The sequence below is a fragment of the Malus sylvestris genome, chromosome 13, assembly GCF_916048215.2.
Source record: "Malus sylvestris chromosome 13, drMalSylv7.2, whole genome shotgun sequence".
Taxonomy (NCBI): Eukaryota; Viridiplantae; Streptophyta; class Magnoliopsida; order Rosales; family Rosaceae; genus Malus; species Malus sylvestris.
Window position 1 is genome coordinate 22,070,771 of NC_062272.1, and position 21,189 is coordinate 22,091,959.

The 21,189-nt window shown below is 39.4% G+C and overlaps 1 protein-coding gene across 1 annotated transcript; it reads left to right on the forward strand.

The window, feature by feature from the left end:
• Positions 1-4,806: 4,806 nt before the first annotated feature.
• Positions 4,807-10,234, forward strand: LOC126595148 (uncharacterized). The gene is made up of 8 exons (XM_050261531.1): positions 4,807-5,090; positions 5,187-5,453; positions 5,912-6,057; positions 6,579-6,670; positions 6,876-7,216; positions 8,059-8,122; positions 9,407-9,469; positions 9,702-10,234. The coding sequence occupies exons 1-8, from the start codon at positions 5,023-5,025 to the stop codon at positions 9,891-9,893; spliced, it is 1,233 nt and encodes a 410-aa protein (XP_050117488.1). The 5' UTR covers positions 4,807-5,022; the 3' UTR covers positions 9,894-10,234.
• Positions 10,235-21,189: the final 10,955 nt, after the last annotated feature.

Sequence of the window (21,189 nt, forward strand, 5' to 3'; positions counted from 1 at the left end):
TCTAGATGAGCTGAAACGTATATAGGCTTCAGGTGGTTGGCCAACGAAATACTTGGGCGGCTGAACACCATTTTATCTGTGTAAATCCGTAGGGGACCACCTTTAGGTACTTTTGAGGATTCAACCTTGCCTGAGTCTTCCTCTGTAACTACCTCCACATTGACGTGAGCCATCATCGGCTCAGTTGTTAAATAATCACCTTCCATGGTAGCGGGCTGGTCAGGCCTGGCGCCAAACATGGCGGATAATACATACGTCATGTTGATGTGGAAGTTGCTAGGTTCGAGCAAGTCCTCTTTCTTGCTCCCAATGTGATCCATGAACTCGTCTAACCAGGCCATTGCATCGGCTGGTAGTAAGGGCTCTGGTATCCCTTCCTGTTGTGGTTGATTCATGTCTCCGTACAGCGCTTGCTTTGGAACTTCACCAAACGGATCCAAAGGCAGAAAGGTTGGTCTCCTCTCAGATGCAACAGTTTCCTCATGGGTGGGCCCTGGCCTCCAACCAGGTGTTGGCATCATAGTCAAATCTTCCTGAGCCCTTCTTAAGATCCTATACTTGCCAGGATGTTGGCTTTGTGGCATATGATTCCCCATACCCTCCGTCTTGCCGTTGGCCCTTTCTACTTCCTTCTTACTTCGCCAACGAAGCTGACTACTACTTCCAGATGTTGCCCTTTCTGGCTTTTGATTTTTTGAGGCTTCAGAGGTGATGGGGGTCATCAGGGAATTCATGTAGGCTTTGTGCTGCCTTTGAACCCTTCTGACCATGGATGCTCCCATTGGTCTGGTGGGCTGCCCATCTTTTCCAACTACATACCATTTCCGCCCACGATATGCAGGAGTTGCTTTCTTAACAGGATTAGCTATCCCATCAGTTCTTCTGACTTCCTTCCCCTTTTGGCCATTTTGAAGCTGCTCTGTACTTCTTTGGAGTTTGGCTTCCATGTCCTCTGCCTTGTCAGAAACTTCATAGTTTCGAAATACTTCTGACAACGCCTTGGGTTGGGAATCACCTCCTAAACGTTGAAAAACGCTTCGGGAAGTATTTTTTCTTGTTGCCTGCTTAAGCCTTTCGCGGGCTTCTCTTTTAATTAACTCGTGATCAATAAGGACTCCAGCTGGGGGAATCTCGAGTTCACATTCACACTGGCATTTACTGCACATAACCAGCCTTTTGATTATGGCAGCCTTTGGGTACTCGGATGGTTTGCCTATCCCTTCCGTAGGTCGTTTGGCTAGTTTCCCTTCTTCTTCTTCCCTTATAATTTTCCCTTTTCCTTTCTCTGCCCAGGTCATGTTGAGCATGTTTACCGGGGCTTCAGAAAAGGGCAACACAGGGTTGACTATGACTACCTCATCTGGTTGGGTAGTCCTGTGTCTTTCTCCTTTGGGAGGAGCCAAACCTGTCTCATTTCTAGAGCCTAGGGAGGCTTCATTCAGTCTCTGTAGTATTTGAAACAATGTATTCTGTAAATCTTCTGGCATGTTTATCTTTATCTTCAGATCAGTGGATCCCACCGGGCGTGCTAAAACTATGTTCGTCACAAGAATCTCCTGGCGGACGAGCACACAGCTCCCCTGGGAGAATGGCGTCGGTTGAGGGTATCTGTCGTACTTCTGCTTTCTTCTCGGGCTCGCTTGGGCAAGCCTTTGTCGGGCAGATCTTGGTCGGGCAAGACACACTTCGGGCAAGGCTCGTCGGGCAGTTCTGAAAGAGAAGGACAGAGTTAATTTGAAAGGGTGCCTTTGTGGGGCCTTAGATGTAGGCCTTAAGGCTCACAATCAAGATTAACTTTGTCGTGCTCAGGCGTGCCATTGCCATCTTCAGTATGGCAGATGTTGAATGGGTGTTAAGCTTTGATTGAATATGTATACGCCCGAGAAACCAAGTTAGATATAACAGGTGCCTTTATGAGGCCTTAGGTATAGGCCTTGAGGCTTCCTGTCAAACTAAACCAGCGCTTGGATGTATCATATTTGGTCTTTTATGGTTGCCAGAGTCTTATCATTATTATACTTTTGATTATCTGAGTCCAAGAGGTAGGACGAACCCAAATGAGTGCCTTTGTAGGGCCTTAGGTATAGGCCTTGAGGCTTCCCATCAGAGTTAATCCTTATACTCGGACCAACTAGACCACAACATGAAATGAAGCTAAATAGATGCCTTCGTGGGGCCTTAGGTGTAGGCCTTGAGGCTTTCTATCAGAATTCACTCCCTGCTTAAGCCTTTTCTACGAATCAAGATATAATAGCAACAAAACGGAGAAATAGATTGATTACTTGCGCCCCAAGTAACTTCGGACTTCTCGCTTATCAAGGATTGTCGTGGATGGGTTGAGTCCACATAGAGTTCTTTTTTTATGCCTTGAGGCCAAGGACTTTTAAACTGATCTTTAAATTACACGCCCGCCGGGCTTAAGACTTAGATCTGATTTGAACTCTGACACGATTCAGATCGGATCCAAGTGCTGAAGATTCATTTTCATTATGACTTTGCTAGAAATAACTTGTATATAACTGGGAATATATAACATGTTATTGTGCTTTTAAAAGAAAGAAAAGACAAAGACAGAGCAAAGATAGTCGGGTAAGTTTGAACCTTATCGGCCAAGGCTGAACTTCTTACAAAATCTATCTTTGTGGCTCTGTCAGAGGTCTGAAAGCTTTTAGAGGGGTTGACGGGGGAGAAGAGGATACAAAATGAATCGATACCACCATGAACAAGGTAGCAGAGCTATTACAGGGGTTTGGGAAGGTTTATCCCGAATGGGATGAAGGCTTGTGCTGACTACAGCTTCGTTGAAGGCAAATCTGGCTTGAGCAGAGTTTTGGCTTTTGTTTGTTTGTTTGAGTGTCATTAATTCTGTCTTCTCTTCCTCCTTTTATAGACGACTTCAGCTTGGGTTCCTGTAGCAATAGCGGTTGCCCGAATGCGGTTTGGTGATGACTCACTAGCTTTTTTACATGAATGCCACCAATAAAGTACTTTATTGGGCTGTGTAGTGACTGAATAACCTACCCGCTGTGGTCTTTGAGCAGGTAAGCAGGTGGCCTTTGTAACTTGTGCCCAGCCGAAAGCCTATTTCCTGCCTCCTAAGTTTTCCTCTGGGCTTTGGGTTTGGGCCGACTTTCTCTCTGGCCCAAAGTTCAGATTTTATCCCAAACAAAATTAAAGTAGAAATATCGTTTGTATGAAAAAAATTCAACTGTTGGAATTGATACTTACTAAAGTAGCCACATAAATAAGTGGTTTCTAATGAAAAATTCTTGCGTAGGAGCTTTCGTTGGCGTTCCATGGGGACCTCCTACATTCTATTATAACAATATGGGTTTATGTGCGACTTGAATGTAGGGGTCTTTCGTACGTGTCTTGCACGGACAAGTAACGTGACACGAAAACATCCGCCATAAAAAAGTGTTTACTACCACTATGAAGTTGCGGTTTATTATATAATATAAGGTTGTGTAGAGAGCGTCTTACAAATAATATTGTATTACTAGCTCCAAAAACGTCACGATGGTTATAAGTTCATCCCAGCTAAGGGTTCATTTAATAATCATTTCCGTTTTTTTTTTCTTTTTGGAACAAACGATATTATCTACATTAAGGGAATGAGGTGGGCTTAACCTCATAATGGGCTAGTAATAATGTAGTTCAAATTTGCCTTTGGCGAGAATCGGATTTAAGACTTTTCACTTACAAGTGAAGAACAATATCACTAGATCATAGTACTAAGTGACGATAACTATTTCATTTTTTATTTTTCTTTTTTTTATGATTGAAATAAGGGGAATGCAAAAGAGGAATGTAAAAGAGTGCATGGAGTTTGTGCATACAAAATGAAAACTAAAATAAAAAACTATTTCTTTAGGAAAAGGCCTAATCGGATAAATGCTCCCCGTGGTCATAAGGTATTCGGATGATAGCCCTTGTGGTAAAAAAATTCGAATTTAAACCCCTGTGGTCTAAGTCTGGTAGGATTTAAACCCCTATGGTCTAAGTCTGTTAGGATTTATGCCCTTCTGTTAAATAATGTTGACGTGGCTGCCACATATATGCCACGTGGCTGCCAAGTGTCTGCCACGTGGCAAAAATAATAATTTTTAATTTTTTTTTTTAAAACCTGAATTTTTACAAAATAAAAAAAAAAACCCAGAAGCTCCCCCGCCCTCCGCCCGTTCCCCCCCCCTCCGGCCGGACTTCTTATTCTTCTTCTTCCCGCCAGAGACCAGCCCCTCCCCCCCCCCCCGCCGGAGCCCTCTCCCCGCGCGACCCTCCTCCCTCTCCTTCTTCCTTCTTCTTCTTCTTCCCGCCGGTCTCCCCGCGCGACTCCTCCCTCTCCCTCTTCCTTCTTCTTCTTCTTCTTCTTCTTTTTTTTCTTCTTCTTCTTCTTCTTCCCGCCGGAGACCAGCTCCCCTCCTCGCCGGAGCCCTCTCCCCGCCGGAGCCCTCTCCCCGCGTGACCCTCCTCCCTCTCCCTTTTCCTTCTTCTTCTTCTTCTTCTTGCAGATCTGGGGTTTTTTTTTTTTTTTGTAAAAATTCAGGTTTTTTTTTAAAAAAATTAAAAATTATTATTTTTGCCACGTGGCATATATGTGGCAGTCACGTCAGCATTATTTAACAGAAGGGCATAATTCCTAACAGATTTAGACCACATGGGTTTAAATCCAAATTTTTTTACCACAGGGGCTATCATCCGAATACCTTATGACCACGGAGACCATTTATCCGATTAGGTTTTATGATATTCATTAAATAGAATGAAGCGTACAAATAGGAAGATATACATGACGATCGATAAAAACTTTGTGGGAGCTTTTAACCCGGTCGAAAAGAAGGTTTCGGTTTTGAGTTTTTGTTGTCATTCAGTCTTCCTTATTAATGGAGGTCTAAAGCAAAGTAGGACTCCCCAGGGTATAGTGGGACGGAAACATATTTTATCGGGCAGAAATTGAGAATTGCCTCTCTCGCAGTCGCTAGCAGATACTGAAGCAGAGAGACAAAACCGCAAAAAATTCAAATGGAGAAGAAGGTTTTGGTTCACTACAACCACACCGATCCCTGCGCATTTGCACGCTGGACTACCAAGTAATCACCTCCATCCATTTGTCCTCCCTTCTTCTTTCTCTTCACTTGTGTCCTCAAATTTCAATAATTTGTTTGTTAAATACTGGGTTTTTGCAGAGAAAGCTTCCAGTTCATGGCCGCCCGGCCATGGCAACAGGTCATCGATTTTTACTCCGACGTGGTCACGGGCCGGAAGCCCCTGTCCGCCTTGTTGGGCAATGCTTGTTTGACTAGGAGTAATTTATGCAATAGGTTGGAGAGTGTTCCGCTGTCTCAAGATAAGGGTGGGAGGTGGGCTCGACTGACATTCAAGATTGTTGTTTCGTACCATGGCGGTTCGTTTGATGGGTGGCAGAGGCAGCCGGGACTCAATACTGTTCAAAGGTGGTAGCTTTGATGATATGTGGTGGTGTTTTTATGTGTTTTGGAAATGCCCAAGTTGTGTTAAATGTGAATTTGTCGGTTGTTCAAGTGTTTAAGATGTTTGGGAAATTGACCGAAGTGATCATTTTGTAAAAACCAAATTGCTAAAATGGTCGGTTTTTTAGTATGATACCTAATATATTTGATTTGATCAGTTCAGCAACTGGGTTCTGATCATTTTTTCCAATTTCCCAAGGTATTGTCTATTGGCAGCTTTGATAATCTGTGATGTTTTGTATATTTAAGAAATGCCCAAGTTGAGTAAACTGTGGTTTTGTTCTTCATTGACGCATTTAAGATGTCTGCTTTTCATAGCTTTGATGATCTGTGATCTTGTTTCATATATTTTAGAAGTGCACTTTGGTTTTGATCTGTAATGAAATGTTTAAGATGGTTTCTATTGTGTTGCCACTTGACAGTTTGGTGGAAAAATCTCTGGGGAAATTTGTTGATGAGAGGAAAGCCAAGCAGCTGAGAGATAAAGGTTTACCATTAGAAGCGGCTGCTGTTGTTGCTGGGCGCACTGACAAAGGAGTGACTGCCCTTCATCAAGTTTGTTCTTTTTGTATGTGACATCCTCATTTGTTTCTAATTTGGTTTAGTTTACTTTTTAAAAGAATGTCTACTTAGACGCTTTAATAGCGGTTGTATGAAAAAAAAATTACTTGCCAAAATGATATAGAAAAGCATGAGAACGAACCACCTGCTCCCTTGCTTAAACAGAGTTGGTACTTTCCTGATTCTGATATGACCCAGGAATGTATAAGGTTAACTATTGCACTGCCCTTTATGCTTTTTTTCCTGGAATATTCTTTTCTAAATAGGAGCTTCCATTGTTTTGCATCTTTCGAAAACGAGTCCACATCAATTAAATAACTCATTTATGTTTTACATTGTTTGCAATAATACATGCTCATAATTTTCTTCCACTTTCCCTGAAGCCATGCATTGCACTTTTCACTGTTTCTAATACAGGATAGTCTTCTCCAGTGTTTCAAGTGATCATGTATAATGCTTTTTCTATTCTACCAACCCATACATCTGTGAGTTTGCTATTTCACTGACATTACTCATTTGTCTTTTTAGATACTTGGAATAAGGATGTTAAATCTCAAGATATTACAAATGCCATTAATAGTGCAGTACCAGGAAAACTCAGGGTTGTATCGGTTACGGAGGTGATGTTTTGTTCAAATTTGTCTGTTTATCTTGCTACGCTGAAATTTAAATTCACTAATCATATTTTGGTTACTTCAATTATTTTTGCATCTTGAAGTTGATCTTTGTTATCATAGCTGGTTTGGGTCTTCATCTGTGCATGCTGCCCATGTTTATGTTTTCTTTTAATTTCAATACTCTGAGAGTTAGTCAATCTTAGTGTAGGTATCACGGACCTTCCATCCAAATTTTACTGCCAAATGGAGACGCTATGTATATATATTTCCATTTAATGATGAAGAGGACATGGAGCAAAGTAATCAGAGTGGAGAGAATGCTCAAAACTTTAAGAGTACACAAAATCATCATGAGAATGAAAATGGGTGTTATCAATGCAGTGAGACAAATGCTGGAAATTTAATTATCAATGATAATGAAGACATTGGAATCGAGAAGAAACCTTGGAAATTCAGCGTAAGCAGGGTGAACCAACTTTTACAGAAACTAGAAGGAAAGTTATTATCATATAAGATGTTTGCACGTGATACCAAACCATCCAGAAATGTGTAAGAAATTAAGAACTGAGGCTTTATTTGCCATTAATACTTGGATGCTTATCTTCCTTTTTTTTTTTTTTTTTCAGATTATAGCTTTGACTGTTGCTTCGTAATTCCAATTTGCATCATCTTGGTCTTGTTCTATCAGTTCACGTAGTTTATTTTATTTTGTAACCACTTCATTCACTTCTTCAAGGTCAAGCCATATTAATTGTCAATCTCCCATCTCGTCATGCACTCGTCATGCACCAGTAAGCTGTAGTTATTCAAAAATACGTTGTTCATTCCCTTTTTTCATTTTCATGCCACATGTCCAGTGCACAACCTAAGTTCATTTGCTTCAACGAGTGCATATATTTTCAATTCATTGACTGCATATTGCACATGTGTTCTTTCTCCAACATAATATTTTATTCATAATGCAAAGAAAGCGACATTTACTTTTAAATGACGGGTAATATCCTTTTTTCCTTTCTTTATGTACCTAGAGAACGCTAAATATTTTTTTCTTGGGTTGCACTGCAGATTACCATATGCATATAATAATTCTCATGAGTAGATATATCTTCTATAATCATCCGAATCCAACTTCCCAACCTGATATATAGGTGCATTGGAATGACTGATCTTATGCAGAAATGTAGTGATGGAAGAGCTTCAAATGCTGTTGTCACTGACTTTCTGTCTAGGTTCTGTTGACTCAACTGTAGTTTGATACATACGAAGATATCTTCGCTAGCTGAATATCCCCTTAATATATTCTCTCAAAGAAATATGCCTTTAACACTGACTTACCTTAGCAGAGGGAAGTTGCGCTTCCATGTACTAATGGTATTTGTTTGTTTTTTCAGGGGTCCTCCAACAGAGTGTTTTGTCTTCCATGCTCGAGCTAAAGAATCCAAATTACCATGTTTAGTATGTGTTTACTGCTATTACTAGTCTTTTGAAACTTTTTCTTCATTTTATATTTTCTTCTCCAAATTACCATGTTTAGAGGTCGCACTTGGTGCGATGGCAAGTGCCTTCGCCCATGAGCGGTAGGTCTCGGGTTCGAGACTTGAGAGCAGCCTCTCCATAAAATGGGGGTAAGGCTAGCCGACATTCACCTCTCCCAGACCCTGCGTAAAGCGGGAGCCTTGTGCACTGGGTACGACCTTTTTTTTTTCTTCAATTTAAATCACTTAAGCTCTCATCTGTGCTGTAGGATGAAAATCATTTGTTTAGTTTCTGCACCCACATATATATGTGTGCGCGTATGTTAGCAAACAAACATGGGACTATGAGATGACTTAATGATATCTTTCCAAAGTCACGTTCACTCATAGGAATAACGGATGCCAATTTTTTTGACCTGAATTGCCTCTCTCTCTCTCAATAATATAGATGGGAATTTGGATGGACAAAACATATAGGAAACTAGGATTAGACAGAACGAAAAAGGAAAAAAACATGGTACTGCGAACCAAATAAGAATCATCATTTTCAAGTCAAAACCTTCCGAAGTTCTGGAAAATTCCAGGGTCGTGTGACAAACTGGAAATCAGAATATTTGTTTAATGATTGAAGAAATTTCACTTATGAGGGCCATGCCTCTGGAAGTAAATGGTGGGGTTGTAGGTGTTGCATTACATATTAGAAAAGAAAAGTTTCGGAAAATTTTCAGTATCGATTGATACATCTGGTACTTTCTAGCCCTCAAAACTTTCTACCTAGCTTAAGCATGTGGGCTGGCTTTGAATGCATCCCAACCACTTGTTGCCTTAAATCAAACATTTCTTCTACGCTAAGGCATGAATGCTTGTATTCCCAAGTGCCTATTTATAATATACAGTTAGATTGCAGGATTGATCTGAATACGTGCACTTGTGTAAGATGAACTATTAGAACGTGATTGATTAATCAGAATGTACGCGGTCACTTTTCTTTTCCTTTTAAATTGGTACCTAATTAAACATTAAAGGATGTGAAGTTGTTTCAAACTCTTGTTTAGGTGAGCTCAAAATGCTGGGCGTGCCCTGCATTGGATTTGATGTTTAGTTTGTAGAAATATGATTACTTTGAGTGATTCTATTAGTTCCAGACTTGAGTATTACATATTGTATTGCGAATGTAGTGATCCAGAGAAAAGCATACTTACACACTTTTACTTATTAATATGCATTCTGATAATTAATTACTAATAGCACTGCGGTTGTGTAGGAGCATGAAAGAGGAAGCAGGGTGATGTGTATTGAACTGGTTGCTAATCGATTCTTACGGAGGGTAATACTTGATGCACAATGTTTTTGTATTTATTATTTTGAACTAGTGTCTTGCAATATTAGCAACAGTGATGTCCTTGGGCTTCCTTTAAAGTCAACTTGATATCATTGCCATATTTTGCTAATTCTGCTGGTGCTCTAGTGATCTCTTTGATATTGTATTGATGCTAACTTCTATGAGTACTTCGTTGCCAAAATTAACAAATAAAAAAATTTGGTACCTATTTCTGCAGATGGTTCGGGTTCTTGTGGCAACTGCAATAAGGGAAGCAGCTGCAGGTGCAGATGAGGATGCATTGCTAAAGCTGATGGATGCTACATGCAGACGCGCCACTGCTCCACCGGCACCCCCTGATGGTTTATGTCTTGTTGATGTGGGTTATGAAGAATTTAATCCTCAAGATTGCCTTATCTCGAAGGAGTGAATTCACTATGAAGTTCATGCAGATGCAACTTACCGATCTCGTAAAATTGAATATGAGAAGCAAATAGGTTAAGAAAGAGCTCCATGGCTTTTGATGAAAATATATTCGATGGAAATGCAAATTATTCAGAGGACTTCAAACTTCGGATCAAATACGCTCACTTTGTACTAATGCTTCAATTGTCACATGTAAACCCTTGATGCAGAATTTTATACAGAAATGTCAAATTTGGCTGTGACTTATGTGGGTTATCCCAGATTTATTGTTGTGATATTGTCTGAACTCTGAACTGAAACAAAGTTGCGTTTGGCGAGAGACATGATATAATGGGTTATTGTTAAGTTTGCCCTTGTACTCGTAACATGTGTTGGGGGTTCTTGCATTATACTCAAGTTGAAAGTTATAAATCTTTATAACAAATTCCACGTGTCTAAACTCTCATCTCGTTTTCAACAAGTTGAAAGAGGAGGACTTCCATGGCACGTGTACATCATCTCTATGACATCTCATGCTAATTTTATTCTCACATGTAGGACTTTGAATGAGTTGAACTGAACTGAATATCATTGTGCACAAGTTTGTTTCGTTTAATTTTTTCCAAGCTCGAGATAGGTTTGGCTTAGTTTTTACACGAGTTGAGCTCGAGCTCACTTAAAAAATTCGAGCTAGATATTGAGCTCAAGTTGTTTTGAGTATAGTAAATTGGTTCAATTATGTACAAAACTTTGCACTATCATGATAGGTTTTAGGCTTAAGCGTTGGCTAACATATCAATTTTTTTAGAGAAATACCCAAAAATGAGACAATTTCTTAATTTTGGGACAAAAATAGGACAAAACCGAAATTACTAAAATACCCACATATAAATGGATTATTTGCTCCCATTTTCTGATTTCTCTCTCTCTCTCTCTCTCTCTCTCTCTCTCTCTCTCTCTCTCCCTTCTCTCACTTTCTTCCTCACGCACTGCACACACGGTGCACTGTCATCTTGACCAACACTGTCCAAATCGAAGTCACCACCAATTTCATCTCGTCCTCACGAGTCCAAAACACCTAGCCTTGTCACGAATCTCATCCCCAATCGTTGGGATCAAAATTCAAGCAGGTCGCGAGTTTTCCAGCCATTTTTCGGCAACATGGCAAACAACTGAGGCTCAAGACCACCACCATTAGATTCGCATCGAGTGTGGGAACAAAGCCTAGTCATTAAATGTTGGTGTTTTGTTGGATGAATTTTTCAGGATTTGCCCATTGTATGTACACGACATGCACATGGTATGCTCACAGATTTGAGCCAACCCAAAATCCAAATGAATTAATACTTAGAAGTTAAATTAGGATTTGTGTTTCATGTTGGGGTCTATGGGTTGTGGAATAAATTTCAAGTTTTGAATTGCTACAAAAACTGGGATGGAACAATTTCTGGTTCAAGTGTCAAATTGCAGAAATTTGTGAAATTTTTTCTGTAATGTGCATGTGGTGTGCATGGCTAATTTCATAGTAATATTCTAACTCCAAACACCCATAGCTCTCTCTTTTTGAAATCAGAAAAATGATGTCATCACCTGCGATGTCACCACCAGGTACACTATATGCACACCACATGCACATCATATGCACAAAACTGGAGATCGAGCAATGAGCTATTTTTCTCATTAACAAGAAACTTTAACGGCAACCTTTTGGTATAATGAATACAATTAAAACATAATTTTTACGTATATAAGGTTACAGTGGTAGTTTGAAAAGTCTTTTACGTATATCAATTACCGCTTAACCATGCACGTGGAAAACATGATACTCGTTGTCGTTATTTCATGGACACGCATGATCCTTAACATCATCTAAGCTTTTTCTTAATTTTTTTTCACCGAGGCCAACTAGGTTGTGGTCATTCTCCCTAAATTCTGGGGCACAACATAAGTGCATCATAACTAGTGAACATTCCTGCTTCTCATATTAAGATGTAGCCATGCACACCATATGCACACCACATGCACATTACGAAAAAAAATTCACAAATTTCTGTAATTGGACACTTGAACCATAAATTGTTCCATCCCAGTTTTGTAGCATGTCAAAACTTGAAATTTATTCCACAACCCATTGGCCCCAACATGAAACACAAACCCTAATTTAACTTTTAAGTATTAATTCATCTAGGTTTTTGGGTTGGCTCAGATCTATGAGCATATTATGTGCATGTCGTGTACATACAACAAACAAATCCTGAAAAATTCATCAAACAAAACACTAGCATTTAATGACTGGGCTTTGTTCCCACCCTCGATGTGAGTCCAATGGTGGTGGTCTCGAGCCTCGGTTGTCTGTCGTGTTGCCAAAAAATGGCCGGAAAACTCGCGGCCTGCTTGAGTTTCGATCCCAACGATCGGGGATGAGATTCGTGACAAGGCTAGGTGTTTTGGACTCGTGAGGATGAGATGATATTGGTGGTGACTTTCATTTGGACATTGTTGGTTGGGATGACAGTGCACCGTGTGTGCACAGTGAGAATGGGAGAGAGAGTGCGTGGGGGAGAAAGTGAGAGAAGAGAGAGAGGGAGAGAGAGAGAGAGAAATCAGAAAATGGGAGCAAATAACCCATTTATATAGAAGGGCAATTAAGTCATTTCAAGGTGTAGGAAAATCCTATTTCTGTCCGATTTTTGTGCATGGCGTGTGCATATTTGAAATGTTCTATTTCTTTACCAAGATTAAGATACTGTCCTATTTATGGGTATTTCCTAATTTTTTAAATATTCACATATATAGTGTTTAGTTGACTAATGTAGTATTTAGTAAATTAGTATACATTACTATACTAATTATACCTACGCTTATTGGTACGAGTTCGATCCCTACCTTTTCCCCACCTTTGGTATGAGTTCAATCTCCACCTTTTTCCCACCTATTCCCATTCTTCCTAACATCTAACTATTTAACCCACTAGCTCTAATCGCTCTACTAAAAAAAGTGTTAAATTTATAACAATACCTTACTTCTAAAAAGTTTTGAAGTAGAAACTATAGCAGTGGGAACAATTAACAATTCGATAATTAGGGTTCATTGAGCGGCAACTTGAAGCCTTATTCCCACTTAGTCACATAAAAGAAGAAACTAGATCATGTTGCAGTTCTATTGGATTAGGAATGTGATTGTGTAAATCCTATCATATCTGGGATATCCTTATGGGATTCTACCATATCTCTTAGACTAGATATTATCCTATTAGAGTTGTAATCCTATTAAGGTACTACTATAAATAAAGGCACAATATGGTGAAATAGAACATACCTCAAAATTACACATCTCTCTCTTCTCTCTCTATATGCCGCACATCCCTCTCTCTCTGGCCTCCATAATTGTTCAGTAAATTATGCCTACAACACGTTATCAGCACTCTCTTGACGCAACGCTAAAGAGAGTTTGATCTTCAATCAAGGGAATATTACATTTTAATCATTATTTTTATGATTAATTTATTATTTTATTGAATTGATCTACATGCTATTGATACAATTTATTTTTTCTTTGTTGAACGTGATCAACGCATTGGAGATGCAATTCCAGCTTTTAGAGAAGGATTTTCTACAAATTCAAAGGCTTTTGTTGTTTTCTACCAATCAGGTACACTTAAAATAAAGGAAGATATTTGAAACAACCATGAAGCATGAAAACATTCTCCATGATGCATGAACCCCCTACATTAATAGTTACCTTCCGATATATATATCACATACGTTTCATGCATTATGCAATTTTGCTATGTGGAATTTGTGAGTCAAAGCATCGAAATAAATTAGAAGCACATTTTGGGTTTTGCCAAACCCTAAAATCTGTCCAAAAAGAAAAAAAGAAAAGAAAAGAAACAAAATTGAGATTTTTTGCGGTACCACCGCACCACCATGACACCATGCCGGACCACTGCATTGGCCTGAAGCCTAGTTGTGTGGGGAAACGGTGTCGTATTGACACCTTGACAACCCACACAACCCTTTGGGCTCGCTGCCCCTATTGGAAACCAACCAGGCTTTGGCCTGAGTTGCATAACCTACGGGCCTGAAGCCCTGGTCCAACCCAAGCCCATAACTCACAAGCCTTTGGCTTGTTGGGCTTACCACCTCCTCGGCCCGCATGTACCGTAGCCAGCCTTGCAGGTTGGGCTTGTCCCACGGTCCAAAGACCCGACCCTAGCTTCAATTAGGCCTTGCATGTGCTGACCCACAAGCCAGCTTCAACTTAGCTTGATCACGTGCACCATTTGGCCCAAAAACGTCAGCAGCTTGCTGTTGGGCTACCCAGTCCCTTGGCCCATGGCCTGCAGCCACATGTGGGCTACTTAGCAACCAAACCTGAGGCCCAAAAGCCTCTAGGGCTTTGCCCTACTTACGACACCTAGCCCAAATACCATTGGGCTATGGTTTTTTGAATCCAATGCTATTATTTAGCATTTTAAATAATTTTAACCCGAATGTTATAATTATTTTTGCTTCTACGATCGACCCCGTTTGGTCCTGATTTATTGAATTAATTAAAAGTGCCATGCAATCCATTAATCTGATAATGAATACAAAATTATTGGCCTGAATCCCACTTTTGGACATTAACGATTCAATAATTTATTTTTATACTTTGAACTGTTGACATACTTTCGTAGTAATGAAGCTCTCACACTTGAGTTCTCGAAAAAACTCAAATTCACTACACTTAAATTAGCATATTGCATTCTATATTCTTGCAGGAACATCTCTTTTATGAACTAATCGTTCATAAACTAAATTGAACCTATAGTTTCAAATTTAGTGCCTTTGAAACCCGAAGTTTTCATAAAACAATACACTCATGAAAACCCGACATTTTTCTTGAAAACCATGTCTTAGAACTCGAATGTTCTAACTTTAATGCTTATGGATGATTCATTCCCATAGCACCAATCACAATCTTATTCCTTCCAATTCAGTGGATTGTCGAACCGTCATAAGTTCGATTTTCCTGATTTGGATGTTTCTAATAGAAACCACTTTATGTGGGGTACAAGACGTGAATCCCCAATTAACTATCAAAGAAGCTGAGAAACCATTGAAGCCAACAATGGCATGGAAGAGCTGAATAAGCCTCTGCCATGATCTTCATTCGAAGACTTATGCCTGAAGCAATACAAATGGAAATACCTCCCGAACGAGGATTCCATGGCTCTTTGGCTCACTCCTATTGACCGTTTAATCATGAGAGACATTGCCTAAAGCACACCATGATTACATCCATGAATGAGTATGATTTTGAAGTTTATAAATCCGATCGAATTTTGATTGGAGAATACTTTTCTCGTCATTCCATGTTTCTAACTTGCTTATGAAGCAGCAATGTAGAAAACAAAAGTTTACCAAATTCTCGGATCTGATTACTACCACAAACATGATAGAAAGGTATATACCTAGTTTCGACTGGAGATTACCAAACGGTATAGACCCAGTTCAGCTGGAGTCTACCAAATGGCTTAACCCAGTTCGGTCAAAGCCTACTGAATAGTGGTGCCTTACTTTGACATAGGTGCACCGAACTGTACTACTTTGCTTCAGTAGAGACCTACCGAATAGACCCCTCAAGCTTCGGCTGGAGCCTACCGAACCCAATTTGGAGTCTCTCTCTCACAATCTAATTTCGAGTTTGTTTTTACAACATATCGTAGAATCAGGGCCTGCCAAGGTGTGGCATCATGCCCGAAAGCATGATCTTTGGCACTTAAGACTTAAAACTTCAAGAATAAGGGATATTGTTCCTGAACCTTAACCCTGCAGAATCTACTTCCGTCTCGATGGAATAGATCATTGGTTATGCACCTGTTCGTGCCTCCACCAATGTTGTTGAGGAGTACCATTCTCATAGTCAATATGTGAGATTGATTTTGCTCCACTAAACACCGTTGGAAGAGCAGAATTTTGACATGGATATCCTTGTTGGCTGAATCCCCTTAGTAAACCATTTACTTTGTGTACATTTTTCTATGTTCTTGGATTCACATTTGGTGTATGTTTTAGTTACGGATAATCTTATTGATATTATCCTCGAATATGAGTTAATTGAATAATGTTTCTTGTATACATGTGACCAAATTCAATTAAACACGTGATTAGGTAGGAATGTGGGAAAGTTAGTTGTCTAGATGAATGCGATACTATGCACACTAACTTTACACCTAAATCACATCTCTAGCAACGACTTCAGGTCTATCCAACCTAATTAAGAGCATTGGCACGCTCCTTGTTGTATGAATGATACTGAATTACCATTTAAGAGACCTTATATTCTCACCGTTTTGGGTTTTTAAGGATATTCGAGAGAACAATGATCATCAATGAAACCACTGAAGAAAATAGAGTGAAATATCATTGCACCACCTCCAAAAATGAGCCTAAAGCTTTGATTTGGTGCCAATGGGTTGTCTTCTAACTGGAAACACACCATATGTGGTCGGCTTAGAGCCTGGCGATTGAGTAGTTTACTTGCTTTTGCATGACCATAGGGACACTTAGGTTGAACATGATGCTACAACGCATCTCCCTACCCGAAGTAAGAATCTTACGCCTACAAGCACACTTTTCCAAGCCTGCTCATTGGGAAAATTGACTATTTAAATCATCCCTCGCAAAGATACGAAATCACCTTTTTTCATAGTGGATTCAAGGGAATATATGTGGACTAATCCAACCAAAATGCAGATTATATAAATACTTATGGTTTTGGTTGATGAATCGACAAATTGGTCACATGTTTATCCACACACATTGCTGCTAAACCCCCTGGCCGATTAAGGGTTCACTATCCTACTTATCCCTTAAAGTTCAAGGGACTGGATAATGCCGGAGAGTTTTATCGATGGTTTTCGATAAAGTATTGCATGTATTTTGGGTTTATAATTGGACATTGAATTCTCATGTTCACCCCAAATAGCCTCACTTAGTGACCATAAAGCGTAATTTATATGATCGCCCGAATTTTGGTGAACGTACCAAGTTTTTGGTTTCTGCCCAAGGATATGCAATCTTGTATGTAGTTATGTTGGTCCGCCTTGAGGCCTATTTCCACCTGACCTATTCGACGTTACAGTTGGTTACTTACTGGGTACGAACTTGACGCTTCGTATTTACGCGATTTGGGTGTGTATTCCATGTGCCAAGTTGCACCGCCACAACGTACCAATATGGGTCCTCAAAGAAGGATGTGAATCTTTGTCAATTATGATTCTCCTTCACACTAACTCTTTTAGAGCCCTTGCATGCGATCTTTTTACCGCTCATTTGCGGGTTGTCACTTTAATGAGATAGTCTTCCTTTCGTTAAGGGGAGATAAGAACGTAAACATTCATGTAGAACGACACAAATTTGCATGGATGTTGCCCACTATGTCTCATCTCGATCCTCGTACCACACAAGTGTGATAAGCAAGTGCGATGAATTCTAGCTTTTAGAATGTTGCTCCAGATGCATTCCTATGATCTGTAAGGATATATGTACTTAATGAATGTCGAGTCAACATCTCTGGAGGGTGTACCGCTCCTATTGGACAGTTTGGACGCCCCTGTTGGACGGTTTCGTACACCGACGGAAAACTAATCAATCTGTCTTGGCTTGAAGCATGACAGATCACTCGGTTCATAGGATTCACTTCACTAGAAGAGGAAGACACGGCACAACAATGAATCCATACTCAATCGTTGTGTCAAATCATTTCCATCTCATGAGATTAATCCGAATTACGCTTGAGACTTGAAGTTCTTAGTCCTATATACTGGTTTAGATGAGTTAATGAAATTGAAATGAGATTATCATCGATGATGTTTTCACTTATATGGTAGCTACCAACATAAATGAAAAGCGACGATATTGAATCATGTTCCGTTGCTTAGTGACAACGTAGAACTGATTGGACAACCGAAATTACAATCCAGGTCAAATTCCTTACCAAAGTGTGTTTTAGACCCATCGTTCTTACACTGCCCAAGGTAACCCTGTTGTGTTACAAGTGGGAAAGAAAGCGTATTCAGATGAATGAAATAATGCGATATGATGCACGCCTTACGACCAAAGTTTTTCTCAAACGTCATGTGATTGAATGCAGCATTATGAAATGTGGTTAGTGTTTCTCCATGGGGATAAAGATATGGAGATTTACATGTAAATTCTCGAAGAATTACATGGATTGACTCAAATAGTTCTAAACCACAGAACACTTTCTTAACTTATTTGAGGCGTTCACTTATAGATTGAAACAATCTGACGAATGTGGTATACCTGTCTAAGTGATTATTTGATCAGTCAGGGATTGAATGAATGCCCTTGCGTGTTAAACTATGAAGTCTTATTCCGAATTGCTAGAGTTACAGTTTCTGTCGTTGACACGAATCTCACTAAGACTCTAGAAGAGCTTGAGAAAACTGCCTTGCAACTGAAGACAGAATTTGAGATGAAGGATCTTAAGAAAACTCATTTATGCCTTGACTTGAAGTTCAAGCTGTGTTTTGACGGTACCTTGGTCTACTAGTTGAACTATATCCCGAATGTGTTATCTTTGAGTATACCTATGATCGTTCATACGTTATATGCAAATGAGACCCTTGAAGAGGTTATAGAATCCGAATTTCCATATCTGAGTTCAACTTTGCACTTTGTTGTACTTAGCTTATTGTATTAGACATGACATCTCCTTCACTATTCATCTATTGGTAAAGATGCAGCATCGTGCCTACACACAACCACTGAATTGGTATTAAAGACGTACCCTGAAGTTACTACGAATTTGGGCAAATCCCAACGCATCTTGAGCGAATCCAACCCCCCTGATCCTCGGAATGATGCTTGCCTTGTTGTTATGCTGATGCTGGTTACTTATCAAACCTGCACAAGGCAAAATCCCCAAATGGTTATGTCTTCACCGTTAAGGATATCGCAATATCTTGGAGGTCCACAATATGACCTTAGTTGCGAAATCTTCAAACCGTTTCAAGACTCACCTCACTTCACTACGCCACAAGTGAGACATGGTTAGGAGTTCTTGTTGAGCATATTCGAAGTACTTACTGTTTTCATCCATCATTGAGTCCCCACGATGATCCATGAAGACTATGTGGCATGTATCCACCCGACTAAGCCACGATACATCAATGAAGTCAAACCAAGACATATTGCGTCTACATCACATCAGTAAAGCATCAGGAGATTGAAGTCATGCAAGCCGATCCCAGACAACCTTGCCGACTTTTACACGATGTCACAGTCGAAGTCAACCTTCTAGAAGCTTGTCCGAGGAATTGGTATGCCTAACTATTCATATGAAATGCTTGTAGTTCTCATTTGGAAGTTTTGTCAAACTCAGGAGGAGTATCCAAAAGTATACTCACTTGATCTTAATGCACTCTTTTTCCCTACGATTAGGAGCCTTTTTTCCACTAGGTTTTTGCTACCTAACTAGGTTTTGACGAGACACCAATCCTGGGCTGATCATACCCTTATAAGCTCTTTTCCTTGCGTCCAAAAGGCGTATAGTTTTGACTTAATACAACTTCTCACTTTTCTTTTTATTCTATGGGTTTTTCTCCCACCTTAGGTTTTACCATAGCAAGGTTTTGTGAGTTTTACCTTTTTATGCATTCTTCCGTTGATCTGAGACTCGCATTCGCTCATTGTGCCGACGACTTCATCAATTGTACTTACTTCATCACCAAAGACCTGATGCACTATTTATTTGAGTATTTACACACTTAAGGGGGAGTGTTGCAGTCCTGTTGGAGTAGGAATGTGATTGTGCAAATCCTATCATATCTAGGATATCCTTATGAGATTCTACCATATCTCTTAGACTAGATATTATCCTATTAGAGTTGTAATCCTATTAGGGTAAGGATTTAATCTTCCCTACTACTATAAATAAACGCACAATGGGGTGGAATAAAACACACCTCACAATTACACATCTCTTTCTTCTTTCTCTATGTGCCGCACCTCCCTCCCTATCAATTCTAGTTTTTCTTTATTAAATTAGTTGGTTATGGGCCTCTAGATATGTTTATACAAAAGTAGAAAAAGAAAAAAAAACTATTATTATTCTTACAACAAATTTAATTAGAATTAATTGTCAAGCTTGAGCTACCGAGCCAAGTTTAAGCGTACCTTGAGCTGTTTTGTTAAAATTTATGAGCTGCTCAAGAGCTCTATGAGCCGAACATACCAACGCTCAATCCTGACTTGTTTTTTAATCGAACCGAACTAGGATTGGCTTGATTGTTTTACGAGCTGAGCTTCTATACGAGCCAAACACGATGCAAGCTCAAACTGTTTCGAGCCAATTTACAACCCTAATCTCATGTTCAACTTTCCCTCCACACGGCATTGTATTATCATTGGCATAAGACAGATTAGATTGGGATTAAGGGGATTTTAATACCAATCCAAAATTTTCTGATTAAGGATTGTGTTTCAACTTTAATCCAGCAATTTTCGGACCTTTCAACGTACATTCCAATTTTGAAAAACTTCGGACTTTTTAAAACTTCCGAATTTTTTTAACAACATATTTTGAATATTCCTAACAATTTGAAAAGTTAAAATAAAAAATCCATACTAGAATATGTAAGAAACGTATGATAACATACAATAAAAAATGATTTATTTATGATTAGTAGAGTTTTTCTTTTGATTGATGTGGACGAGAGCTCACATATGCCATGAAATGTCGTTACTATCTATGAAAAACATTCTAAATATTTTTGAATTTTCCAACTGCAAAATTTCAGGGGTTGGATTTGATTTGCGTCTTACAAAGTTGGAAATTATCGAACACAATCAGTCGGAATCAGAATTTCGAATCCAATTTACTCCCTTCTCAACCAACATCAATCAGCCTTTATCGTACCTTGATTATTGCTATTGTATCCTTTCAATCCAAAATTAACACTTCTTCGTACTTGATTGGTTGATCGGCTTATAACTAAGTGCAAAGCATTTTTTTGGTTATCGGAGGAAATCTAACCCTAAACCTAAGCCTTTTGATAAGAAGCTGGGATCAAGTTAATAATTCATAGGTAGAAAGGCCAGATACATTGGACACTAGAATGAGGCGTACTTGGCTGTCCCTCCCATTTTAGTAATGAAAAACCAAGCCAACAAATAAAAATAGGGTGAAAGAGCTAGGGTTTATAGAAAAATCAATCTCATGCATCAAAATATTCGTAGGTGGACCGGATAATTCTCATGCAGAAATACACACATTTCCGAATGACTTTGTCAACTTTTGGACAACTC

Excerpts from the sequence above, each read along its gene's own strand:
- LOC126595148 (XM_050261531.1), top strand. The coding sequence starts at position 5,023 with ATGGAGAAGAAGGTTTTGGTTCACTACAACCACACCGATCCCTGCGCA. Across the intron at positions 6,058-6,578 it reads TCATCAAGTTTGTTCTTTTT|ATACTTGGAATAAGGATGTT; the intron begins GTATGTGACATC and ends TTGTCTTTTTAG. Across the intron at positions 9,470-9,701 it reads CTAATCGATTCTTACGGAGG|ATGGTTCGGGTTCTTGTGGC; the intron begins GTAATACTTGAT and ends CTATTTCTGCAG.